At 39.8% G+C, this 27193-nt stretch overlaps 1 protein-coding gene across 12 annotated transcripts in view; it reads right to left on the reverse strand.

Moving 5' to 3' along the window:
- The window catches only part of LOC134631261 (pleckstrin homology domain-containing family A member 5-like), a 90773-nt gene that overhangs the window by 37705 nt on the left and 25875 nt on the right, over positions 1-27193 (reverse strand). For 10 of the 12 annotated variants that reach the window (XM_063479435.1, XM_063479430.1, XM_063479431.1 and 7 more), the window contains exon 4: positions 2055-2138. In XM_063479435.1, coding sequence (XP_063335505.1) covers positions 2055-2138 — 84 coding nt within the window. Of the gene's footprint in view, positions 1-2054; positions 2139-13276; positions 13531-27193 lie in introns of those variants that run through there. The other 2 variants (XM_063479433.1, XM_063479434.1) reach the window with 2 other exon arrangements.

The raw sequence follows: 27193 nt of genomic DNA on the forward strand, positions 1-27193 counted from the left end.
CCGGGTCTCTGCAGTAGCCTTTCGGCACATGGATCAGTTGCTCAACCAGTGATCTAGAGAAGCACCCCATTATCTGGCAAAGTTACAAAAATACTTGAACATGATGTAACTAACTGACATTTGTTTTGTTACATAAATCTGCAGTTTATTATTTGTACCTCTTTCCAGCAGCAGAGCTCTTTTTTGAGAGTTGTTTAAGGGAAAGAAGATCCTGTAACTTACTGCAGTTTAAGTGTTCATAATAAAGCTTCACATATCATTGCTATATCTACCCTAATGGGACACAAATAGGGACTCAAAGTAAACATGGCCGCTTGTCTTCTCCAATCCATTAACCCAAATCTAATCTAGGCTTCCTTTACCTGAATTACTCACTTTTTATTCCATCTTAAGGTGGGCTGAGGCAGGCTTTATGTTATACTAGACTGATTATAATGCCAAACCGAGGCAAAGATTTGTGTTTTGAGTGCATTTAAAGTGCAGAGCAGATTAAGCAGAGATTTTCAGCAAGGCCTCTTTATCCCTGTGGCAGCTTAAATCCGTCTTTGCCTTTTATTACTCGTCCACGGTGAAGATTTTGGCCTTGTACTATTTTTACTAAAACAGAGCCAACTGTTGGATGAAATGCTCTGTAATAAACTTTGAATTGTGAGTCATGTAGGTTTACCGCTTTTCTGTGTTGCCTTCGCTAACTGGACCCGATATACATTCTTTTTTTTCTTTTTTTTGCAGATTCTGTAAACGCTAAAAATCTAATTGCTAAATTAGATATCATCTAGCACTGACATGTTGTGCTTCTTAGCGTGAAAAGCGGCAGAAATGTGTGAGCAACACAGTGGAGAGAGGAATGTGTCAAGAGAGTGCAGTGTCACAGTTCTGGTACAACAAGCTTCTTCACAAACTTTTTTTTCCTGATTATTCAATCTATACTGAAGAAAAGTGCTGCTCAGAAGATTTTAGAGAGACAAATAGGTCACTACAGCATGCTCTGGAAAAAAAAACTTTATTTCTAACCCACATATTGGAAAAAGCTGAAACTGGTACTCATAAAGAACGACTGGGGGATTTCTTCTTTACTGCTGAACCACTTGAGAGTGAAATTATACGTCTTGGAGCAGAACGCGTTTCAATCAGTATTCGGTGCTAAAATAAGTCACACCAGTTGTGATGGCATGATTTTAGTGGAACAATCTAGTGGAGGGAGATCTACAATGAATGGGGTTTAAAATCTAACCTAGAAACTGAGCAGAGCTGAAACATGCTACGCAGCATTAAGCTATGATGGCTAGGGTAAACCATGAAAGCGCTGTGGGCTGTGATGTAAACTGTCTTATGCGTGTATATTTAGCAATCTTACAGACTGAAGTAAATCAGAATGGGAACTAGTTAAGGAGGGCAGTGGAGCAGACAGATATTTGTCCTCACTTTCGACATGCTGCGGACTTAAGCAGACAATCAGGAAGGTTATGAAGTTAGAGGATGGTAATGAAAATACTGGACAGAGTCATAGTGTTGATCTCCTGTTAGTAAAAGCTTGAGATGACTGACATCTGATTCAGTCATGTGGGCAAAAATGTGATGACTGAAAGCAGTGTAGATGATCACATGGACGTCACACAGTTGACCCTGTACTGTATATGGAAAGGACATGAACTTCTCTCCAGGTCAAAACAAGGGCCAAAATGTGATTCATCACGTTTTCCACTATTTGATGTATGCCTGAAATAATAATGGTTTTTACTCTGGGGCCTTAGCACCAGCACTAAAATTTAAGTCTTTGAAATATGAAAAGTTACCTACAAATGTTTTTTTTCTTAACAGAACTTTCCTTCTTACTGCTGAGAAATTTCTTTATGAAACCGCATAACTGAGGATGCATTGAATAGAGGCTTTGAATTCAAAGGGCAGAACTGCAAATAGATGATGGCACGGCAACAACTTATGCAATGTTGCCTACACATGAGGAGTTTCAACGGCATACTGTAGTGCTAAAAATGCTGCACAGTGGCATTCTGAGAGAAAGAAAAGAAAAAAACAAAAAACAAGAGACTTACTGTTCGTTGATGACAAAGATGCAGTTGTCTTGCGAGGGTAAGCCTGACACAGGATGCTTGCAGGTCACCTTCCGTTCATTGTGGCTAACGAGGAGGAGGACAGGGAAGAAAAAATAATAATACTGAGCATTGTTTTGATCAAAAAATAAGTCTGTCAATAATCGATCTCTCCATTTATACCTACTTTTAAAAATAACTAATAGACATGCTGCTTAACAGCTTAAACGCAGAAGAATTTCAGAAAAATTAACATTTTTGCTTTTAATTTGAAACTTTTACTAGCAAAACGTAAGAGAATCAAACAATTGATATTGTGTATGGTAAAGAAAACTGCATACACAGTGCGGAAGTAGTAGTAAGCCACACCAATTAAGAAACTGACCACACTTGAAATGACAGCGTTTAAGCCAGAAAATTTGTAGGTGTTGGGACTGATAACACATTGCCATGGAAACAACAAAACTACTGTATTAACCTCCTAAGGCCCGAACTCTTCCACGACATGCATTTCTAATTTCTCTTTGATATTTGGGCATATTGGGGCCCGATGAATGTAAAAACAAAGAATTTCCAGATTTTTTTTTTTACCTTATTTTTGTTTTCAAGACAAATATGAGACACAAATGAGGATATTCATTTAAAATTTTGATAGAACAGTAGCAGTATAATGTCCTCGTAAGTGGATATCAGCCCATGTAGAGCAAAATTGAGTATTTTGGTCAAAATAACCAAAAATGTGATGTCCACATATGTGGACGGCAGGCCCTAGGAGGTTAAAGGAAAAATGTAAAAGTCGATAACAAGTCTGTATAAAACTAAGCATGTGTCAAACTTTAGAGCCTTATGTATAATTTCTTGTCAACTTATACCTCCTTAAATTATCTACTGTCTTTAATTGTTGGGTTCAATCTTTAAAACAATAGTCTTATTCTCCCCCCCCCCCAAAAAAAAAAAAAGCCATTCGCATTACTGCTAGTAATACTCAGCACACTAATAATAGACCTTTTCTCAGGCCCCCCATCATGAAACATCAGTCCCATCTTGACACAAAATCACTGACAATGTGCTGACCAACAGCCAACCCAATCAACTGAGTTGTAAATAGCAGTAGTCCACTGGTTGCTAGCAGGAGAGCTAACATTGCATGGAAAGCTTGCAAGCTAACAGCAAAGCGGCAGCAGCTTGGAGGCATTTCAATCCAACTAGTTTCGAGGATTAAAGACTTCTTTAATGAGAAGAATGTAGACCTGGCATTTGTGAGCACTGCTTCTGAGCCTGCTCAGTAGTCTGTGAATTTCATACATATTATAATTCCATAAAAATCAACTAGAAGAGATAGTGGAAACTGACCTAACTTGATATACATTGTGTCAGTTCACCAGAATAGGCACTCTAGGTACTATGGCTGCTCAATAGGGGCAAAAATTCTTATGGCATGTCTACTTGGGATGGGCTTGGGAGAGAAGAGGCATTTAAATAAAAAGTATGGCAGTAGTTCCCTTAAACAAAAACAAACAAAAAATATATATATTTAAGTTTAAACATGTCAGTTTTTCCTCTTATAACTTAGAAAATAGAGGATATTTGGTACATCCAAAATCATTTGAAAGCCCATTTGAAGAAATCATGAAAATGATCATTAAAAAAGGGTTCCAGCAGGCTGTTGTGCTAACATACACTCAAAATCTAATAACAGAGGAACAAATGATGCCACTATCCTGTTGGCCAATTAGAGCGGCCTGCAGTCACTTCCACCCTGACATAATTAGAACACCAGGACAGCGACCTCACAGTCCTTGAAGAACAGCAGCGTACTGGTAAAGGAGCCAGCGGTCAGTGTGAATGGCCTCGGGGTGAGGAAGCCCACTAAACTCACTGATGGGCTTTAGTGTCACTCATGTTAATCATTTGTTGCTTTAACAGTGTCGGTGGAATACTGCCAAGACTGTAAATTTAACATCAACATACAATTTAGCTTCCTACCACATAACCTGCAATTTAGAAATAGAAACTGATAGTTATTTAGTGACTGATACAGTGATGGGGTGCAACTGACTATTTTATACATATATTAATCAACATAATAACAAAAATGGAGACTTAACAAAACATATGGGTAAAGAGAAGACTTGCAATGTCAACAGAGGCATCAAAGCTACTCCTGTCTTTATGTTCTGGATAGTTATTCTATACTTTAACTCAGTCAGGCTGTACTATAAACACAAGAGACTCAAGCTACAGCCCAAAAATAACACAGCGTTTAAACACTGAAGAAACGACCAAATACCAAGTATAAAATAGGGGGTTTAGTTTCATTTTAGCCTGAAGAGCAACAGTATCCACAGCCCTGGTCTATAATTACTGGAGGCTCTGTTGGCAGCAGAGCACTCTGTGCGGTCTTCAGGCAAGCCAGCGGCACCATATTTCTTTGGCATCCCTCACACATGCCTATGCTGGTCTGCATAGGTTGGCTACAAATACCAGAGAGAGAAAAAGTATAGATACACAAAATAGTGGAACACAAAAAAGAACATTCCTTTCCACAACAGTCCCAATAATGATTTCTACTACAGAATCAGCTCCAATCAATCACATTTTTTCACATTTCTAAGTTTGGATACTGACTATGACTGCTGTCAGTTCAGATGCCCTGTCATCTCCAAAAAACTCTATCAATGGCAGAGAGAAAACTCTCCACGCTTGCTCTACCAAACTCCAATAACCCAAAAAATCCCGTCCTGGTCGTACTGTCAGTCTAGGCCAGTACATTTCTGGAGAGCAATCATCCAGGACGGCATGGGTCGAGCCAGACTCACCACGTAAAGAGCAGACAATGGGCATAGCTAGGCACAGCACTCAATTGTAAAATGGTGATAGAATTAGGCCAGAGGTTCTGCTCCCAGCTAAAAATCACCCAAACCAAATTCAGCTACATTCACCTGCGGTTGGCCTTCGTTCATCAAGGATCAGAGCTGTATCATTATCAACTCTAATCTGGGAGATGAGAGCATTAAGGAAGGGTCACCGTCAATTTGCCAAAAACTTCTTCAGAGCTCCTGACGAAGTGACCTCCTTACAGTGGCCCATCATACAACTGTGATTTCTGCATGCGCTATGCTGCATTAGGCAAGCAACAGTACACAACAAAAACAGTAATGCATTTTCACTAAAGCGGTCTTTCTTTATTCACTTTAAACTATGTAAAATTCCCATCAAAGTTAACCCATTCAAATGCTAGCAGACCACCATTCAAGGAAAAAGGTTATTAATAACAATAATAACAATAATATACAATTGCAACATTTAAAGTCCTGATCACCACGTAGTGCTTTCTTACTGCTAAGTTGCTCTATTTGTGGTGCAGGTACAGCTGAGAATTTCTCCAAAAGTGCTGCTTGTGCTGGCTTGTACAGCAAAGGCACAGTAAGCTAAACAAAATGCATACATGTGGTCAATCTGTAGTGGGGCTCTAGGGCAACGACAACATCCATTACCTCCCACATCTGAGGATGTTTGCAATAAACACAAACACACATACATAGCAGCGGGACACTCTTTAAATGCTGCAGGAAGACTAACTTGCTGTTTCAGTGCAATTAAATACATTTTATATAAGAACAATTCACAAGAATAACAATGTCAAAGCCATTCATATTGTAAGGTAAAGACCCTAGAGCATTATTTTACCTTGTTAGTACGCATTAACCTACACTTTTTGGGTGAATGCATCATAAAGAACTTTGTATGTGTCAAGATACACTTCTTTGAGTGCAATAATTTTGCAGTAAAACAAAAACGCACTGAATGAAAACACTGTTTAGTGTTAAAAGATTGCTCAGACTGCCAGTCCCACCCCCAAACCAGCGCCCTATTTACAACTTTTCAGCTTCTTTCAGCTCCTTGTTTTGGTTTGGTAGTCTGTGTGGTAAAATCCCGGAGGTTCTGAAAGATGGTACAGTAAAGTAGGGGCTTGCTCGACACACAGCTCAAAGAACTCAATTATACATTAGTTGCGCAATGAAACTGGCAAAAAAATGGACAAACAAAAAAAAGAGTCAAACATCTGCTGTAGCAGCCAAAAGATACCAGACATTTCCCAGTAGTCTGGAGACCAAACCAAGATTGTGAGGCAACTCTACATAGAGAGGACCCCTACACAGTCTTTGCTAAAATAATCAAGCTCCAGTGACTCCCGTCACAATCTCTTTCTGTATATAGTAAGAAATGTTAAACAGGTACATGAGGAAAAAAATAAAATTAGAAACTTAACACTGAAACATGGATTAAAAACAAAATTATCAAAAAATTTTTTTTGGAAATGCACTCAATCCAAAAAGACAGATGAACTCAATTTACTTAGGGCAGTGTATTTACATGTCTGTAATTAATCCACCTGAATCTGAAAAAGAAATATATTACCTCTATTAAAAGAAATATTAAACTATTGAAGTATTCTTGAGAGATGACAAGCTACAAGGCTGTTAGAGCGGCACAAGTGCTGATCCTTAAACACATACCACACCCTCCTGGTGGTAACCCTCCAGGTTACCACTGAAATATCAAGGGCAGGGGTGTGCAACTCCAGGCCTCAAAGGCTGGTGTCCTGCAGGTTTTAGATCTCACCCTGGGTCAACACACCTGAATCAAATGTTTAGTTCATTACCAGGCCTCTGGAGAACTTCAAGACATGTTGAGGAGGTAATTTAACCATTTAAATCAGCTGTGGACAACCTGCAGGACACTGGCCCTCGAGGCCTGGAGTTGGACACCCCTGGTAGGGTGTTAAGGCTGCCGTACAATAACAAACAAACAAAAAACCTAAGAGATGGTGCCTTTCAAATGAAGCCCCATACATTCATGTTGATATTAGATTTTTGTGGTTTAAAGCTTTTCTGTTTTTTCCCTTATGGGTGAAAATTCTGGAAAAAAAAAAAAGTGGTGGACGTTGATTAACCCTAACCCCAACCCTAGGTGTTCCACCAGTGACCTGGTGGATCTTAATATTCTAAAACATACTGATATAAATTAAAGTTTCGAAGATAGCTGAAGTACCACACCCCTCATGAACCTAACTAGGGCTCTTTCATTTAAGGGTGCAAACTATGTACCCTTACATGAAAGGGTTGCTCTCACAGAGGTTTATAGAGATGGGCAAGCTGACACAAGTCAGAGGTCAGTGTCTGTATAGCACACCTTTTTGGACAGAAGTAATTTGAGAAGATCCTAAATATTCCCATCACGACCATCTGTGCCTGTATGCAGGCCAAAAAAGGTATGATGATACAATATACTTTTTCTGACCTTTTTCAAAAAGGAAGGTCCTTTTTAAAGCAACCTACAAAGGAGCTACCCTTTCCATCTATTCAAGCTATACAAGAGAAACATTCACAACATGATTGACAGCCTTGACAATAGTGAGAAAAATTACCTCAAAATCAATTTTGCTGTATCCATATGGCACTGGGAGCTAAATTCAACCATGACAGGAACACGCTACAGAACAATTACTGGCAAGAAATGTGGCTCGATTTCCTTGTTGTACACAACACGAGGGCCTTCCAAAAATATCACTAAACCTTAGTCCTTAATGAATGTTGATGGCAGTCATTGTTTTAACAAAAAAAATAATAATAAAAAAAATAAATCTACTTTTACTGTGACCTCCTAACTGTGAGTAAATATGTTTTCCACCTCATCCAGCTAATCTTAGTTTGCAACAACATTTAAAATAGTCACACATGTTCTGCAGGATGTGGTCTGTGGTCAATACGGTCCAGATTAAATTAGCTTAAAAATCACAGTGTTTTACTGTAAGACGGGCATGTGGTAGTAGAGCAGAGACGGATTGTTTCCTCTACATTTTAGTGTAAGATCTCTCCCTTTGTTTGTTCATGGGGCGGGTATGGGTGAAGTGCACCCACAGGATCTTCTGCAGATGTACAAAAGGTGCGGGACTAGGAGTGGGAGTAATGACCGACCACCCTGCAGTGAGGAGGGTTGGGGAGTTTTCTGTCTCCTGAACTGTCCTGTCCAAAATAATTAGCAGTGAGCTGCAGTAATGAAGAGCTTAAGGTCTGGGAGGGGGGGGTCACTCCAGCACTCCACAGGCTAAGCTTTTTATTGCTCCGGGTGGGACTTTGATCCCATGCTCTCGTTCCACTGCAGTTTAACCATAAATAACTAAGAGGCTGCAAGAAAGATCCATACCATTATAGAGAGAGGGATAGGGCTCCATGAGTTTTGACAACATATAATTGGATTTTAACACCAGAACTTAGGAACCCTGTTGAAATCTCATAAAATATCTTTGATGTTTATTCAACAATCTTGAGCTTTAAAAAAGACTTAATACAGTTATCCCAAGTTTGGTTAATTTAAAAATAAAAAACTTAATAATTAAGATTATTAAATCCTTGGTTTCTACATGCCAATAAAAATATTGAGAAAAAACACTATAAACAGTGGTGGTTGTCATATATTTTGCTGTCAGTAAAAAAAGGAGGGGAAAAGCCACTGAAGGGGATTTCCTCATTCTGTGTTCTGTTGAAAACCTGGAAGAAATTCCCCCCAAGTCATGGTGCAGAGTTAAAAAAAAAAACCACTGTGGCAAATTTAGATTTTGAAAAAGGGCTTTTCAAACAAACTCTGCAACACAAAGGTAACCTTGCAAGGGTAAAAGATGAAGCACTGTCCCAGGAAGACTTGAACTGATGGCACTTGATGATTTAGTGACTTTACGACACAAAATCACATCAATTAAACAACTTGAAATGGTAAAATGTTCCACTTCTCCAGACAGAAAAATCAAATTCTGCATTTTCTGTAACTGCTTTCTAATTCTGGGAAAGCTCAAGCAAGGAAACCCATGCCGCTTTCTCTCTGCTCACAACTTCTATAAATACATACTGCCTGACCACAGCAAATGCATCCTATTTTTAATTGAATGCCTTTATAACTGCCTCAAGGTCTCTACAGACTGGGCATTCAAGTGTGCAGGCAGGTCAGAGGAGTCAAGCTATCTAGCCTGCATTCTTAAAGACATGAACCAATTATAATGATGCTTTAATCACAGGATAAGTGAGAGCATTTGGTTCTTGATTTTTTGTTTATAAAAAAAAAATAATATCACACACAGCCTAGTAAGATGATCCTACAAGTGCTAGAGTAATAACATATCATACTACTCAAAGTAGATCAGATGGTAGACAACTCATAAATACATTACATATCTGCAGCACATTTAACTGCGTTTATATGTTGTTATCTGGCAACCTTCACCCCTAGTAAAGCCCCACCGATATACATATGGGCACAGCCTGATATTAGCGGTTTGTCAGTGTATCAGTATTAACAGTTGATCAGAGTAGACCCAGATGGAGCGTAAACGAGTGATGCACAACTCGTGAGAATAAAACAAGTTTATTTTTAAGTGTAGTTATTTTCTCTCATATCTCATAAATAATGACACATAAGACATGTCAGGGAAAAAGTCATCAGCCTGATTTATAAATCACCAAATAAGGTATTGGTATCAGGCTAAACCCAACTTCATATCTGTAATACTAGAGGATCACACTTTTTTTCTTTTTTTAAATTGACAGGATATTAAAGGAAATTAATTTAAAAATTTTGCTTTGTCTCTTAAACAAAGCTCATCAAACAGACCCTCATAATGATAATTCTTTTGGCAATGGTCAAAAATCTAATCCCATTACACGAGAAGGAAGTTGAACATCGGACAAAGCCCATGAGTGCCAATTGGGGTTTTCGTGCCATCAGGTAAGTACTCCTAGCAAGCATGAAAAGAGTTAGGGCTGGTATGGTGCTCTCCAATACCACATGGATGCTGACCAGAGGTATGAATAGTCCTCCTCACAATAGCTGAGCTGAATAGGCAGTTTATGAGAGGGCATGTGTGGGGCAGTGGGAGAAAAGACAATAAAGGACAAAATAGCAGCTCTGCAGTCCACACAAGTCACAGGACAGACAGTGTTCCAAAATGTAGTGATGTGGTGTAACATAATGAAAACACACTGTGCTAAAGCACAAATACTGCAGAAAATAGAACCCATAGCTTAATCTGGAGGCCTGTTTAGCTTAGACCTTCACCTTAGACCTTTAAACGTATTCACAGAAAACAGCTGCTCATTCGGGCAATAAATCTGATTTTTTGCACAAATAATTAAATTAGCAGCTCAACTGAGGCAGCTGTGACTGCGAGCAAAGTGTGTCAAGGTGACACAGCTGAACGGGCAATTCAAGCAGATTTCAGAGTCATGGAAACAAGCTGCCTTATTGTGGAAAGAAAAAACAGACACAAAGGCTGAAAGAAGTGAAACCAAGCATTTATGGGGAAAATTTAGGAAGTATGCTGGAGGTAAACACCTATGTTTGTAGACTAAGCTACACTGTGACCTTCTGCCAGAGGCCAGTCCCAGCTGTTCCTCATTAAACAAAAGGAATGGTTCCTTAAAGGTCTGCTGATGAACCAAATACTACCTTCCCACCCATACACTTGCCACACATCTAAAGTTTCTACCTTCACTTTCAGTGTTGTGAAACTTCCCTTATTAACTACTCCATGTTCAATTTCAAGCTTCATTAAAGACAACACTAGGCTTGCATACAAAACGGCTGTATCAGAAAAACACTGTATTTATGTTTGCGCATATAGAAATTATGCCTATATACCATCACTATCACCATTTGTAGAGCTACCACAGCTATTTAGGTCTGTTGCAGGACAAAGAGCATAAGTGTGGCACCCCAAAATAACACAAACTCTAATCAAGGTCAGCTCCTTAAAGAAATAGTGAGAGAGGCTGTGGTGGTGGTGGAGTAGTCAATCAAATGCAAAATTAAGAACTGGACTATTGACTACCATTTTTTATATGTTCAAATTTCTAAACATTAAAAGGTTAAGCTTAAAGTGAGAAGTAAGAACAGCTTTTGTGTGTTCATTCCCCTTTTTTTGCTATATACTGGAGTAAAGAGCCAAATTTTAAATCATGCAGAACTGAAAATGTTTCCTCACCACAGGCTGCCTGCACATGAGCCCGAGCCTTTCCTCTGGTGTTTTTTTCCCCCTACTTACAAAATGCATGAACACATTTTTGCTACTGCTGCCATCACACCAACTACATGTGAATCTAAAAGACAGAGTTTGAAAAGGAAATGCTTTGAAACCTTTCACCCATTGTTTTCTATCCATATATCTCTGCAAAAATGTAAACAGTACACAATAACAATTGGTTTGTACACAACTGCATTTCAACGGGCTGACATCCATCTCAAGTTTTTGCCATTTTGCTGGTTTATCTCTCATGAGGCGATGATTGAAAACAAATGGGGCCCCGCCCTTGCCTCTCCTTGATGTCTTCTGCTCAGTGACTGCTGGGGCTGGATCAGCAGAGATCATCAGGGCATCTGTTTATCTCCATTATTCTGGGCCTGCCCTGTGCCTCCCATTCATAACATTTATTTGGATAGCCTATCTAAAGCTACCTACCTATCCAAAATTTTCAAATCAACTCTTTATACCTTTAAAATTCCAGCTGAAATGTCTAAAAGTCCTGCAGGAATGGTCCAATTTATATTAAATCACACCGATTGGTTAAAGAGACATTAGCTTGTGAATGCTGTTGATGTTTTGCAGAGGACTCAAGTTTAAGTTGATGGAGTGCTCCAGCCCCAGAGTAGATCCCATTCATAAAACAACAGTGGGTATATGGACTGAATACACTCACAAGCAAAGTGAATGAAAACTAACAACAGAATAGCTATTCTTCTCCTTTTTGATTTGACAAGTGTCTCATCCTTACTGTGATACGCCACTATGTTCCACGTCTGTATGCCAACATCCAATTAATGCTCTCCACTCTAACTTTATCCCATAATCACTTAAACCACACAGAGTCCTGACCACACTAGTCCCCCCACAGATATACGATTTATATGTTGTTCAATTGTAAGGGACAAATACAGAAAAACTCCATCTCCAGTCTAATTGCAATCAAATCCAAAAACTACCTTTACAGATGATGCTTGAGTATGATCTGCAGCTCATACATGAATGTAGAAATAAGGAAGACAGCGAACAGCATGAATAAAAACACATCTGATAAGGATAGGAGGAAAAGGCTAAACTCCTTAATTATTTGGTTATTCCAAGAAATTCTGGCATAAACCACAAAATCCAAATTAAAAAATAAAATCCAGTCTGTCGCAACGTAGAGCTTAGCAGTTTATTAAAAGAGTGCATGGTCTTGGTCACTGCTGGAAAGACTGTAATTGTGGCTCTACTGACTGTGATGGACAGATAAAAGGTTTTAAAGATCACCCAGAACCACTGTGCAGATCAGTACTGTAAGGAATTTAAAAAAAAACAAAAAAAAAAAAAACTAATACAACAAAACGGAGCCATGAGGGTGAGAACTGCCAGGCTTGGGGACTGCTTGCAGTGAAGTGATGGAAAAATCTGAAAAAGTGAGATGGAAATTCTTCTTCAATAGCTGCAAAGAGTGGTTTAAAACTTGCACCATGAAACCATGATAATACACTCGGAAAAGCATGAAACTCGATTTGCATCAACAACATTCAAAAACTAAAACGCAGAATGAGAAAGTCTCAGATTTTATTCAAGTATTTCCCCTGATGTGGCTTACTTAAACTGCTGTCTCCATCAAAACTCCTGTTATCACATTTGACCACCAGTAAAACATTTTAAAAAAGAATAACATATTTGAATTCAACTGCTTTGATCCAAAGTAGAGTAGGAAAGAAGCGTTTCTCACACCAAGCTTGAACCATTGCACTTAACCATAAGGATGATCTATTACATGTCTTTAACAAAAACACTCGAAATAGATCAAAGATACCACATAAGGGGTCACATAAGCACCACAGCATGTGTGCCATTACACAAACAAGAACCCCAACTAAGATAAAATGCGGTATTATGGAGAATGATAGTGTCCAGCATAAAGCCATGTAAAGAACAAAACGCTGACTGGGAGCCTGCTCGGAGCTGATTAGAGCTGCAATACAGTACAGGCAATCACGGGGGCTGCATCTCAATAGCCTTTTGCTAGCATCAGCCATCAGCGTCAATACATTTCACATCCCGAATATCCCAAATCACTACCGCCTTACTTCACAGTAAATCCCGTTCAGTGCATGTGGCACGCAGTACTGCCTGAGGTCTGCTTGTCTTTTTTACTTACAAAGAAACGCTTCCATGAATGTCCAGGCGGCTTCAAATCGCGGTGAAGTCAAGCAGGCGAGAAAACGAGCAGGTAAAAAAAAGAAAAAAAGAAAAACAACATCAACAAACACCGTCTTATCCAGATGTGAACGTCGCAAAAAAACGACGTGAACAGTTTGTCAGTGAAGAACAAGCGTGCGTCGTGGAGTGCGCTTTCCCCGTCCGCGGCTGCTCTGCTCTCACACACGGCTCAGTGTGGACTGCTGACTGCCGCGTGCGCCCTGTAGTAGGGACACAGTGAAACACGAGAGGCGATGATGTCACGGTCCGGGTTTAAAGAAAGGAAGGTAGCCGGTGGCGTGCTTTTTTTTTTTTTAATATATAGAAAAGCACAGCGGTACAAACCCGCCAATACCACGCTGGCACAGTCTGACTCACGCAGGCTGAAAGACTTGAAGGGCTCCCGTGTGGTAAAGGCGAAATTAAAAAACAAACGGAAGACTGATGGACTTTTCTCCACAGTAGCCACGCAAGATTTATTCTTGAAACGCAGTTTGCAAATTTCCCAAACTCCTCCGCTCATATGAGATGGGATGGGATGGGATGGGCTGGGGGGTAATATAACTGCATGGAAAAATACGGGGAGCCCAGTAACAGCTGGACACATTTATAACTGAACCACATCTGAGATGGAAACATACACCATCCCTCCGATGTTTATTTAGGAATGTATCCAGGCAGGTCAATAATGTGAATATCAATGAGTCTGAGCACTGTAGCTCCTGGGTGAGCCGAGCTGTGTTATTTCTGGCATTTACTGCCTTAAATATGAATGTGGGTAGGTGCGCCTCCTTCAGCTCATTCTTCAACAAGTCCTGACAAAGGGCCGTGTTGAAAGTGAACTCAGCCTCATCCTGAAAATATTCTTTGGATCACAGCGATAAAAGTTGCTGTGAACATGTGGAAAACATTGAAGCCATTGTGTAAGTGCGCTTAAAACATTTAACTAGTTTTTCTTAGCTCTGGTTTTTGATTCCTTTGCATCCCAGTTACTGGAGCTGTACTATCTCTGGTTGAGGCTTGTTAGTTTCAATAGGACAGAGCAAGAGAAAGAAGTGAATATCAAGTAGATTCAGCAGGGAGCCCGCAGCTATTGAGGACATGAAAGCACGGACAATGACCCCAGCCTCTACCAAGAAGCCAAACAGCTCTTCCACTCATCAACCTGCTGGGTGCAGTGAATGGTGCAGGAAGACACCCAGGGACAGTCAATGCACTCTTAGCGGCTGCTTTTCTCTCCCTTTTGCCTCTGTTTAATAATACTTCAACACTCCTTAAGGAGTATACTGTATCTCTCAAAGAGACAGATTAAGAAAAAATGCCTTCAAATACTGAATGTATTTTTTATAGGAAGAAAATGCAGTAAAGCGGCATTACACATTATAACGCCATCTGTAATACGTGAACTACCTTGACCAGCTACATAAATAATGCATCGAGCTTCCATTACAAAGAGAGCAGTAAAGGGGGTGTATTCACTCCTTCAGCCATCCTTGGTCCTCCAGGGAGAGCCTCCATGTTGGCGCTCAGAGCTAGGGGATATGGCCACCACCTGGGGCACAGAACAGACACCATACCCCAAGAGAAAGCAGAGGGAGATGGGAATAATGAGTATTTGGCAGATATATGATAAGATATTTAGTGACCCAATCCCAGGAAGATGAATCCATGGCGAATGAAGATCTTGTGCTCCAACGCCCACAAAAAAAAAAGTGTCAGAGGGGAAAGTCAAAGCAAGCTGTTCAGCCATCTGCGTATGTGCTGTGTGGTGAACATGGTGGTTTTATCCAGGATGACTACATCAGTGTTTGCTTTCAGTGCCCAAATCAAACAGCAAACAGCAGTCTATTAATCTACACAAAAGTCTTTCCACTGTCAAGGTCTTCACTTTGTTACATAAAAGTGTGACAGGGTGGTTACAGACAACAGCGCATCCACACATTTGATTCTCACAAGAACCAAGCTCTGTTTAACAAGTTTTATCAAAGCACTCCCTTGGAAAAAAAAATGTTTCTATCTGCTCACTCGTTGTAAAGCTTGATTTATAGTCTTGTGTTGAATCCTATGCTGTAGTGGGAGAGAGAAACTGAGATAATCATGTTGCACTCTGAGCCAAAACACTGAACAAAAGTTACTCTTACTGTAGGAAACAGAGAAGACTTCAGAATCGATTTAGTCTATAGTCTATCTAGAGCTATGAAAACAAATAAAAACAGCTTATGTGCTTGGAATAATACTAGCTATTGCATTAGCTGTGCACCAGTCTGCTTTGCTGAGATGTGTACTGTGAGCTGTATGAATCATGCTTAATTCCATTTAAGGGCATCTATGAGAATAAAAAGAAAATGTAGCCCTTGCAACCACCAAGTCTGTCTCAATTACCCCAAGGCACAGATCTGCAGGATGTTTTCAAAATCATACATGTCACAACTTCAGTAGCTCCGATTTGTGTGCCTGGCGGCTTAAAAAAATGAAACCAGTCCCAATCAACCCAGCCACTAATCTTTTGTTACAATTGCAACTGCATGCTATTTGTTGTAATTTCCATTTTTTCAAAATTAGGAAGCATGCCAAAGGTAAACCTCACAGCAGAAAAACCTCAGAGTAGTTTCAGTGGGAGTGAGAGTCTTAAAAACTGTTCCAAGAATTAGTTTAAGTGGGGGTATAGCCAAACCAAGGTCATACAGAGTCTGTTTCATCCCAAACCAAAACTCAGCTACACTTAATTTTATGGCAGTGCACCATTAAGCTTTATGAGCGAAAGGATAACACAGTGGGGCAAGCTCAGATCTGTTGATGTTATCACAGCAGAATTATTTAACTTCACCCCTCCTGTCTGGCTGTCCAAGCTGAAAGCCTTTAAAGAAACAATGCACCTTCTGTGGAAGCAGATACAGAGGCTGTGAACAATAGCAACATCTGTGCAACATAATGCAACTTGAACAACAAACCTGTAATACACCAACTTTAAAAAGGATCCTTTGGAATTGCACTGTATCAGGCAGGTGATGAGTTATGTGTTAATGGTTTTCTGTTTTTGACTTATAATGAAGAGAGAACCCCTCTGGACCTTTATTATTTAAAAAAGTTAAAGGTTTCATAGTGTGCATGACATGCTATGTTAAGAGTATAGTAAGTATTTTTTGAGGTTGCTTAACTTGGATTGGATAATAGAAAAAAAAGAATGTCAGTTCAATTCCATTTTATTTATGTAGTGCCAAATCATAACAACAGTTGCCTCGTGGAAGTTTATATTGTAAGGTGAAGATGCTACAGAGAAAAAGCCCCAAAAATCAACCCACCACTTTGAGCAAGCATTTGGCAACAACAGGGAGTAAAAACCCCTTCTTAACAGGAAGAAACATCCAGCAGAACCAGGCTTGGTCAGGTGTCACAGCTTGATTGCATTGTCACGTTATATGAGAGTTTACGGTCCAACAATTTTAAATCCACTTCAAAGAAGTTTCAGTAATCCTGGCTAACAGCAGCTAACAGACGCTAACAGCAGCAAAAAACTTAACTTCTTAAAAACAGAAAAGTCTCACTGACGTGTAGTCTCCTCCAGAGTAGTAGATGTTAACATTTGGCATATTGACAGCTGAGGTAAACAGTGGACTGACTGCCCACACTCACCACAGATGAACAGTGGCCAGAGTTGTTTGTCCTACAGCGGCCATTCTAGCTAGGATTATGCACTTGAATTGGAAGGGTTAAGAAAACAGAATTCATTTGACAACAATCTGCAATGTACTGACATCTAGTGGTGAGATTTTACACAGTGTAACTTTAAAGTAAATTTTGGGTACCATTAGGAGCTGACTGTGCTTTATTCTGTTCTAAAAGCATAATAATACTACTTAGTCTAATAACATGTGGTTAATGTGCATTACAGGACCTTTGGAGCCACATAGTAACCTAACAAAGAAGCTAAAAAGTAAAAAGAAATTTAAAAAACTTCTATACATTGGACTGATTATTAGTGGGCAACAGAGTGCTTCTCTTCAGGTGTAGCTGGAACTAGAAGTTTCATCTCGTTCTCGGATGACAGATCTCAGGGAGAAGCTTTCAGACTCATTAACTGCCCACTCAGAGTCAGTGAGAGACAGGAAGGGAGAGGAAATCGCTAAGTGTTCACACTGTTTATCCACTCTCAAAGGAGCCTCTGCTACCTGCCCACTCGCTCTCGTCTTTGGCTCTTTCCTCTTCCACCTACACTCCCAAGCTCTCTCCTTTGTCGCCAAGGTGCAGATTATTACCTGCCGGTGTTCTGAAATGCTGCACGTACAATGACTGCAACTAGCAGTAGCCTGAGGTTCTACTGTGAAGAAGCCACACAGAATCAGAGCGGCACGTTTTCCAGCACTCTGCGGGGGCCTCTGTTCCTACTGTGTGACAGCGAATAAAATACTGCATGCATAAACAGTTCAATTCCCAGCTTGTCCCCAGGGAGCCGGTGAGAAGACGGGCTGATATGGCCACCCTCTTGGTGTGTCAGTGTGTGAGAATGGGGGTGTCTCCCGCTCCAGTAATTAGCTGAGTGTGTCAGATGGAGCTGAAAAACATTTGACTCCTGTGTGCCTGAGTGAGCGCATCCAGACACACAAGACCAAGACAAAGTTACTCTAATAACATCAGTGAATTACATTTTTTTTTATTCAATAAAGGAATCGGTGAACACTGAACTTGACTGATTAGCACTGATTAAACCAAGGGATCCGAGTCAAAGGACTTGAATTTGGGAAGTGCAATCTGGAATGAAAAACTATGCATCTTTCAGTGCATTCAAAGGACTTCTTGCTAATTTGCGATAAGGCATGGTATGCTGCCCGAGGAGATACCAGCCACCACTGATGCTATCCAATACAATACCAGAAGAGCAGCAAAAGAGAGCGAGACTACCAGAGCTGTTTCTATCTTTGTGTAGGAGACATGGTTGACAGGAACTGAGAAATCCCTCAACAACATAGGGTCTTATAATCTGCCTGGGTTACAACTAGAGCTGGGCGATATATCGAGTTTTTTTTAAAAATATCGATATATTTTCATACGAGATATAAGATGTGACAATATCGTTTATATCGATATAGTATATGTTACATTATAATTATACTAGCCGCAAGTTTGCCTCTCTTTCGTCCATTTTTGTCTCTACGCTGCGTTACTGGGCCTTGCCTCTCCTTCACTGAACACAACTCCCCCTCCCCCATAGCTTCACCTGCAGGCAACGACAAGATGAACACGGCAAATCTCCGTTAACGAGTTACCGCGGATCGCCCCGTGCGTGGGGCTGGACGGCGTCAACGTGTTAGCGAGCTAACCGCGCTAACGAGCTAACCGCGCTAACGACATGCAAATCCTTTCATTTTCTCAAAAATCGACAGTGCACCTTATGTATGAATTCTGGTTGTGCTTACTGACCGCGAACCGTTTTATGTGGTACAGGGCGCTCAGCAATCTGTCAAAAAATGTTTTAGTACGACTTTGGTAAGCTACGGAGCCACACCGCTTGATGGATTGTCGGAGCATTACGGCTACCGTAGTGGAGCCTCGCGGAGTGATACGTGCTGTGCTTCAACGTAATATTACCGTATTGTGTGTGTATAAGAACCATAAATGGCACCTGTTCAGAGACATGGTTACAAAGAGGATTTCAAACTCAAGGCTGTCAGTAACGCAGTAGAAGTTGGGAATAGAGGAGCTGTGAAATCTGTCTCTTTGTTATTATGCTCAGCGTCTTTTAGTTTACATTTTGACTGCACAATTGTAAGCTTTTTGTTATGCACAAAATCAACATTGTTTCTTTTATTTATGGAGCATTATTATTTAATAAATGCTGATAATTTATTTTTGAGTAATTTCTTCATGTACATCTACGCTGTATGTTAATAAAAGTGCCTGTGTGACATCTGGGACACAGCTTTGACTAAACTCTCTTTTTGTTCTTACCTTATGGCTTAAAAAAATATCGAGATATATATCGTATATCGCCATCCAGCTAAAAAATATCGAGATATGAATTTTGGGTCATATCGCCCAGCTCTAGTTACAACAACGAAAGCATTTACATCTGATGCAAACAAGAAAGCATTTCTGAGGAACCAAACTGACAGCAGTCATTGTGTTTTCACTGAATGAAAACAGTCAACTTGTACGATGTTTTTACATAATTTGTTTTTGGTGTATTGAACTTATGTAAAGATCTTGCACTTAGCATTTTGAACCACAATGGTTTTCTTTGTTAGCAGATACAATGAAATAAAGATTAGTTTAAATCAACACACACACACACACAAAAACAACAAAAAGAACATGGCTAATTTTACAGAGGCAAACAAGTAACTCAGTCAATAACAAGTCAAACTCACAGTCTGGCAGGAAGTTTGGGAGAAGTGAATGGCAGTGTAGAATCCTACTGACTGTAAAAGCTGGCTAGAAATCCCTGTCCCAATGACGTGTTCAATCTGCAGCACATATTGTAATCGGAGGAACAGGTTATGTTAATGTTCATGTTCATGGACCAAGATGCTAAAGTCACAACAACCAAGGGATGGAATGAAATTTATGTCAGCAGGGCAGTGAACCTGCAGTATTTCTTAACCACAATGTGGGCGTAGTGAGTGACATCACAGGTAAGCATGTGAACAGAGGGGGTTGGACTGACTCACTTCACTGCTCAGGCTTATTGTGAGCATTAGCAGTACTGACAGTCACACATTCCAAAGTTTACTAGTCAAAATACCAACAGTGATGCACTCTTGCAAAGAGGCCTCACCCAGCCCTTGTTGCAATTGCGTCTACATGCTGACCAGGCTTGACTTTTTTTTTTCTTTTTATTCCCCCACTAAATGTAGAGTACCAGCAAAAAGTGCAGGTGCTGCCAATGCCTATCGTTAAAGAAATATGTACTGATGCTTTACATCCATCATCAAACAACTGTCAGCATCAGCCTGTCGACTTTTGTTTACACCAGCGAGGCAACCAAACACAGAGGTAATTATTTGGACATGAATAATTTATAGTTCAACGCTCAAAGTAAACTTTAAAACCTTTAGGTAAGCAGAGCATCAATCCACTGGGCTTCAGTTGTGCAGAATGATGAGCCAAGTGTATTATACTGTATGTACCCCTAGAAAATAAGTTGCTTAGATTTAGCAATATACAGTCAATATTTTTTCCAGAAAAATATACTTACTGGTTCTGCATAATTAATACAAAGAGGACGTTTGTGCCTTTAATAAAAAGTAATACATAGCACTACCTCTTATTTGGTACTTAGATCTTTAAATCCTACTTTATATTACTTTGCCTGAGATCACACAGAAATGTCCCAGTTTCATGTAATTTGAAGGTAATCTGAAAGTTTGGGACTTGTAAAGATGTTTAAGAAGAAGAAAATGAAGAAATGGTGCGAACTATTTCACGTAAAAGATGAAAGTTTGCATCCTGGAATTTTATCCATCCAACTGAAGCGCACTCAGGTAGACTGAATCGCCTCAGCAGAGGCTTGTTTATGTAATAAAATATGGCTGTACAACCAAGTCTACACACAATATTGCCTACAGGCCGCAATTGTGATAGTGGGTAAAATAACATCAGTTTAAGAGTCACAAATCAAACCACAGTGGTTGAAAACACTACGGTTGTGTTTCCCCATTCACAGTTCTTAAATGGTTTAATAATGGAGTTTCAGAGCATAACAAAAATAGAGGATTTCGATTACATAAATTACATAAATATCAAGTAATCAGATGAAAAAATGGTCAAATTGCCTACCAGACACTAGAGCACAAACAGGCTATACATAATAAGAAATAGTGGGCACACTTTCTGTGAGCAAATGCTGGTATTACAGTATAATATTAAGCATCAGAAGTCAGGTCTTACTCTTGCTGAGTTTCCTAAATCGACACACAAGTTGCACACAGTTCATCACTGCGAGCCTAATGAACACATTAACTCTTGTCTTTGAGCATAATAAGCCTGTCAGGAGAAGATAATGCAAGCTGAGAAACTGATTTGTTAGAGCCAGTAACGACAACCTCTTCCACATACACAAGGAGCCTCTGTAACCAACCACAAAACTGATGATTATACAACAATGGAGAGCCACAGTGCAGCATGAATAATACTCATGAATAATACTCTATCAGCTTATTTCCTTCCTGAGATTATTATTTTAGTTACAGATTGATCACAGAGAACGGATGCCGGATCAGCTTTGCCACACGAATGCCCACCAAACACTACAGCAAGTGAGCAGAGTCAAATTTTACGCTGTGAATGCAATCAGCTCTGCTGCATCAAGCTTGAGGCAATATATGTCTGCATGTACTACGTTATCAGTTTTATTTAAGATTTATATGTGTATAAAAAACATGAATGTGATCTCCTTTTCAAAGATCCATTGCTTTATTTTCTCTGATTTCTACACAACGTTCATTTATTGCAGCCTGAGGGACAATCTACTGACTCCAAAGGCCAATTTTTCTCTCATAAGTGCTTCTTCATTGTTCACAACAAAAGATCTGAATGAAACACCACAGTTCCGGGACTACAACACCAGCTGAAATACCCCCCCAATAAAACTTGTATGACACTCACTGAAGACTAAGCTAACTGTCTGAAGCTATATAAACAGGAACAAAAGACTGAAATGGTAAAATGTGTCTTTTGACTTGTTTAGAGAAAACCTTAGAATAGATTCTGATAGACTTCGTGTTATCTGCATGGGTCGCTCAGGCTCTTTGAGATGTTATTCTGCTTTGGTTTCACTGAATACAACCTATCCAACTATGTCTTTAATTCTGCCTTATCTATAAATAAAACAGAGCTACAACCACTAGATAATTAAAGACTATAGATATTTAATTAATTAGGCATTTCAAAGCCCAAATATTACATCATTTCAGCATCCCTAATATGATCATTTGCTGATTACTTTGCCTTTTGAGTTAGTAATAGATTATCTTCACATTTGAAACTGGAGAACTAATAACTAATTTAAAGACTTCAAGGCCAAAAATACTCAAAACACTCAGTAGAAATGCCAGTGACAGTAAAGCTTACCATAGCCAAAACCCTCGAATAAAGCATTGGCATATCATTTTTAATTCATGTGTTGTCTCCTTCTTTGTCTGAATCAACAAGCCTGTGCTGTGACAGACAGAAAGAGAGGGAAATGTCTAAAACAAGGTTTCGATCCACTACGTCGCCCTCAGCAGTGCTGAGCATGCTCAGTAAGGCTGCCAGGGGGCCAGGCTCCTGCTTTGGCCTACTTCTGATAAAACCAATAATGTCATGGAAAGTTTCTTTGCACTGTGTGTGTGTGCGTGTGTCTGACAGACAATGAGTGACAGAGAGGAGAGTGTGTGGCCTCAATATATGGGTAAAAATCCAATTTAATCAGCCAAAGCAACAAACAAAAAAAATACCACCCCTGACGGAGATTATTGGTCTGTCCATCATCCAGAAATTTAACAGGCAAAGACTGCAGTTAAAGGACAAAGCACAACTTAAATTGCAGCTGAAGGAAAACAACTTTCATTCTAGAGCAACAGAAAGATTTAAAGAACGGCAGCCTTTAACCGACAATGTAATGAAACGCCATACAGGATCTGTTCAGCTCTACTTCCTCTGGTCCCCAAGCAAGGATAGCAGCTAGCGTGAGCAGAGAAATGGCGCGGCAGTGCCGCTCTCACTTTGGTGCAGCTGATTATAGAAAAGCTGACCAATGCAAGTGGGTCAGCCGCAAGAGTGACATACCAAGATACCCAAGAGACAGCAAGAAAGAAAGAGAGATGACAGAAGTTCATGTGAGGTTAAAACTTCAGAAGCTTTCCATGTTGAAAATTAGAAGGAGGCAGACTTGAGGAGTAAACAGTGTTTGTTTACACCTAAAAGAGTCAGTAATCATGGACAATATTTACTAAAATATGAGTGGCACCTTAAAATTACATGTATATTTGTTTATTAGAATCACATTTTCTAAGCTCTTTTTTCCTTTTTCTTCTTTTTTTTTTTCTTTTTTTAAACAAGATGAGCTCTCTGGCAACAAAAATAAGAACACTCATCGTATGCTGTGGATTGTCAAATATTATCAGCTTCAGGCTGAAGGAACGCAAACAGCAGATGACTAAACAAACATTGTAGAAAGCACATACTCGGTCTCTTGCCTGCAGTTTCAGTGCCTAAAAAACCCCCAGCATATAAAGTTACTGAATCTGCTGTAGAGACTAATTTTGAAGGCCTATTTGTTTCCTCTGTTGTGCATTTACTGAATTATGTATAACATGTATAAGATAAAGCAAGTACACTGGAACTGAAAAGCAAAAGAACCCCCCCAAAAACAGAAAACTTAATATAAGACAGGAGCTGTGAACAGACATAAACCCCAAGAGATATACAGACTTCAGTGCAGCAACAAACAATTCAGTCATGGACGCTCCATCCAAGGAGAAATGGATTGGTCACAGCTTCAAAACTTCAACCTGACTGCTGTCTCTTCAGCAGGCCTAATCTGAGCCAGCAGATAAACAGCACACAGAGAGGCAGAGGTGAACAAGCTGAAAAACAAGCTGACCCAGAACATCACCGCTCCACAGTCAGAGGTCATCATATGTACTTAGTTCTTCAGTCAACACATCCCGCTGTGTTATTAATAGAGGCATTTTGATGCAGTTTCCATAATGGTATCTGAGATATTCAGTATATCTGTGGAGCACCAAAATAGACAAGAAACACAAAAAAAGCTCAAGTAATATTTATTTTAATGTAACATGAAAATGTTAAAATAAATCCGAAATGTTTGGACTTGTAATCTTATTTTAAGTTTTTGTTTTCAGTGCATTAGCTTGTTTGTTTTTATAGTGTAAAAATGGTCAGCTTCAGTCTAGTTTTCATTAGTTTCACTGTTAGTTTCAGTCTTTTTAAAGATCACAATAAAGAGGGTGTTTATCAAGGGCAGGACTTATGAAGTTCAGATTAGATATTACAACACAAGCATATAAGATTTTGAAGGCAGCTGACTCACAGTGATGTAGACATACCACATCTCAGTAAACAGGCTAGTTGTGTTGACATATTTGACCACACTGACAAAGTCTAAAACTAAGGACATTACTCTATTGTTTTCATTTATTTTAGTTGGTTTTGTAAGAACAAAAAGCTTTCATTTATTTTATTTTTTTTCAGTTAAGGACATTGCTCAACAACTACAATGTTAACTACATTAACAAAAAGTCAGTCAAGCTCCAGGAAAGACCCTACAATAATACAAATTTCAACAATCAAATGACCCCTGATGAGCAAGCACTTGGCAATAGTGGGAAGGAAAAACTCCCTTTAAACAGGAAGAAACCTCCAGTAGTACTGGGTTCAGGAAGTGGCAGACATCTGCCACGACCGGTTGGGGTTGAGGGGAGGTTTATTTACTGTAGAATCGAGTGAGAGATTAATAATATCTCATGACTGGATGCATAGTGGTGTAGAAACACACAGTAAGTGAAAAAGGTGAAGGTGAAGAAGAAACACTCAAGGGATCATGGGAAACCCAAGCAGCCTAGGCCTATTGCAGTTTAACTAAGAGAGGATGCATGATCACCAGATCCAGCCCTAACTATATGCTTTGTCAAAAAGGAAAGTTTTAAGCCTAATCTTAAAAGTACAGCTGGTGTCTGTCTCCCAAATCCAAACTGGTTCCACAGAAGAGGGACCTGGTAGCTGAAGGCACTGCCTCCCATTCTACTTTTAAATACCCAAGGAACCACAAGTAAGGCAGCAGTCTGAGAGTGAAGTCCTCTATTGTAGTGGTATGGTATTATGAGTAGGGCTGTCACGATTAGTCGACTAGTCACGATTACGTCGACTATCAAAATCGTCGACGACTGATTTAATAGTCGACGCGTTGTTTGAAGCTTTGTAAGATCACAAAAGACGCAAAGTAGTAGGATTTAAGAGTGTAATAACGGACTGAAACAGAAGATGGCAGCACTGCATGTACAAGGATGCCAGCTGCCGTTAAACCCCGAAGAAGAAGAAGTAGCTCTGTCCCAGAATTCATAGCGCAGCCCAGCTCAGTTTCCAACAATGGCGGCAGCTAGTTAGTTTTAATATTACTCTTATTATTCTTTCTGGGTTACAAAATAAACGTTTAACATATTTTCAGGCGAGAATGTAACTGTGTAAACCTCAAATATCTGCTCAGTTTATCAAGACACCACATATTTTCAAAAGCGCTCCGACGTTTTCGGAGACGTCTGTTAACCACTAGCTCGATAGCTAGCCGGGGGAAAGGCTCACTAGAGCCCGTGAGAACACCGGACTCCCGGCAAATGGTTTTCAAACCCACCGCCGTCTTTCGCTACTCAGGTTAAACATACATAAGTCACTTAGATAACTTAAAAATGTTATTGTTTGGCTTTTTTTTTTAGTATTTTATTTGTTCCTGAGTAAATCGGTTTGCCTGAGATTAAAGTTATAGTTTTTACACAGCTGAATAAATGTCAAGCAGACAACTGGTTATCAGAAGTGTGAGATGCTCGAGAATATACTCCGGTGTCCCGTTATATTTTAGATAGCAAGGAGTTTATTAAACTTCACCAAAACAATCTGCAAATTTCATTAAAATTTAATAAACTATCATCTTGTCTTTATTTTTAGTTAGCACATACTTTAAACACTTAAAGCTGTAAGCTAATGATAGTTATATAAGAGCAGATGCATGCTGGTGCAATAAGCTGTACGTTTTACGTCCAATGGATGCAAGATCTGATTAGTCGACTAATCGCAAAAATAATCGGTGACTAGTCGACTATCAAAATAATCGTTTGTGGCAGCCCTAATTATGAGGTCTTAAAGATAAGATGGAGCCTGATTATTCAAGACCTTGTACGTAAGGAGAAGGATTTTAAATTACATCCTTGATTTAACGGGGAGAGAAACCAATATGGGAGAGATATGGGTTCTCTTTTTTTAGTCCCTGTCAGTATTCTTGCAGCAGCATTTTGGATGAACTGAAAGTGACAACAAGTGCACTTGAAAGGCACCAAGACAACCCCCAAAAGGGAATGTTTTTACAGGTGGTGGTCACAGACCATTGCTCTTTCCTTATCCCACCTGACTGATTTTTCTCTAGTTTTGCTTTTTTGCTAGTGCCACTACAGTACCACCAGCACATTCAGGTTGCTCAGGTAGTCCAGCTTCCTCAAGGATGACATATCCTTGCTGTCTTTCTCAGCAGAGTCTGAAGAGAATGGAGGAGATACCATGAGATGGCTCATTAGACAGGAAGAGTGGGACAGGACAGTAGAAGGTCATCAGCCCAGCAGCAGGACCAGTATCTGCTCTTTTGTACCAGGAGAAACAGGAAGAGCAGGAGGAGCACTGCCAAAGCCATGCAGAATCACAAGCAGGCTACTCACAGCCATGTTTCTGACTAAAATGTGAGACACAGACTTTATGAAAATGGCTGGCGTCTTTTAGTGGAAACTGTGTTCACAGCCCAGCAGAGAACACTGGCATTTAACAGACTACACCAGAACCATTTCTGAAAGGAGCAGATACCAGTCCTGCTGCTGGTCTGACGCCCTTTGACTGCCCTGTCCAGCACTCCCTCTGCAATGTTGTGCCAAAGCAGGTAAAACGCATTCAGAATTATCCCTGCTTCCTCACTGGACAGATTGAACTCACTTTGTGTTACACTATGATCAAAAAGTGGCAGTGTAATATGTTCTTCACACTTAGCTTTAGTTTTAAGATTAGTTCAGGTCAGCACAATAACCTTAAATTAATAACTCCAAGTAACACTAAGTGTAATTTATGTATATGACTTTTTTAGTGGAATGCATAAATAAATTCCCAAAGACGGACAATTTCAGCA

Source organism: Pelmatolapia mariae, linkage group LG7 (assembly GCF_036321145.2).
Source record: "Pelmatolapia mariae isolate MD_Pm_ZW linkage group LG7, Pm_UMD_F_2, whole genome shotgun sequence".
Taxonomy (NCBI): domain Eukaryota; kingdom Metazoa; phylum Chordata; class Actinopteri; order Cichliformes; family Cichlidae; genus Pelmatolapia; species Pelmatolapia mariae.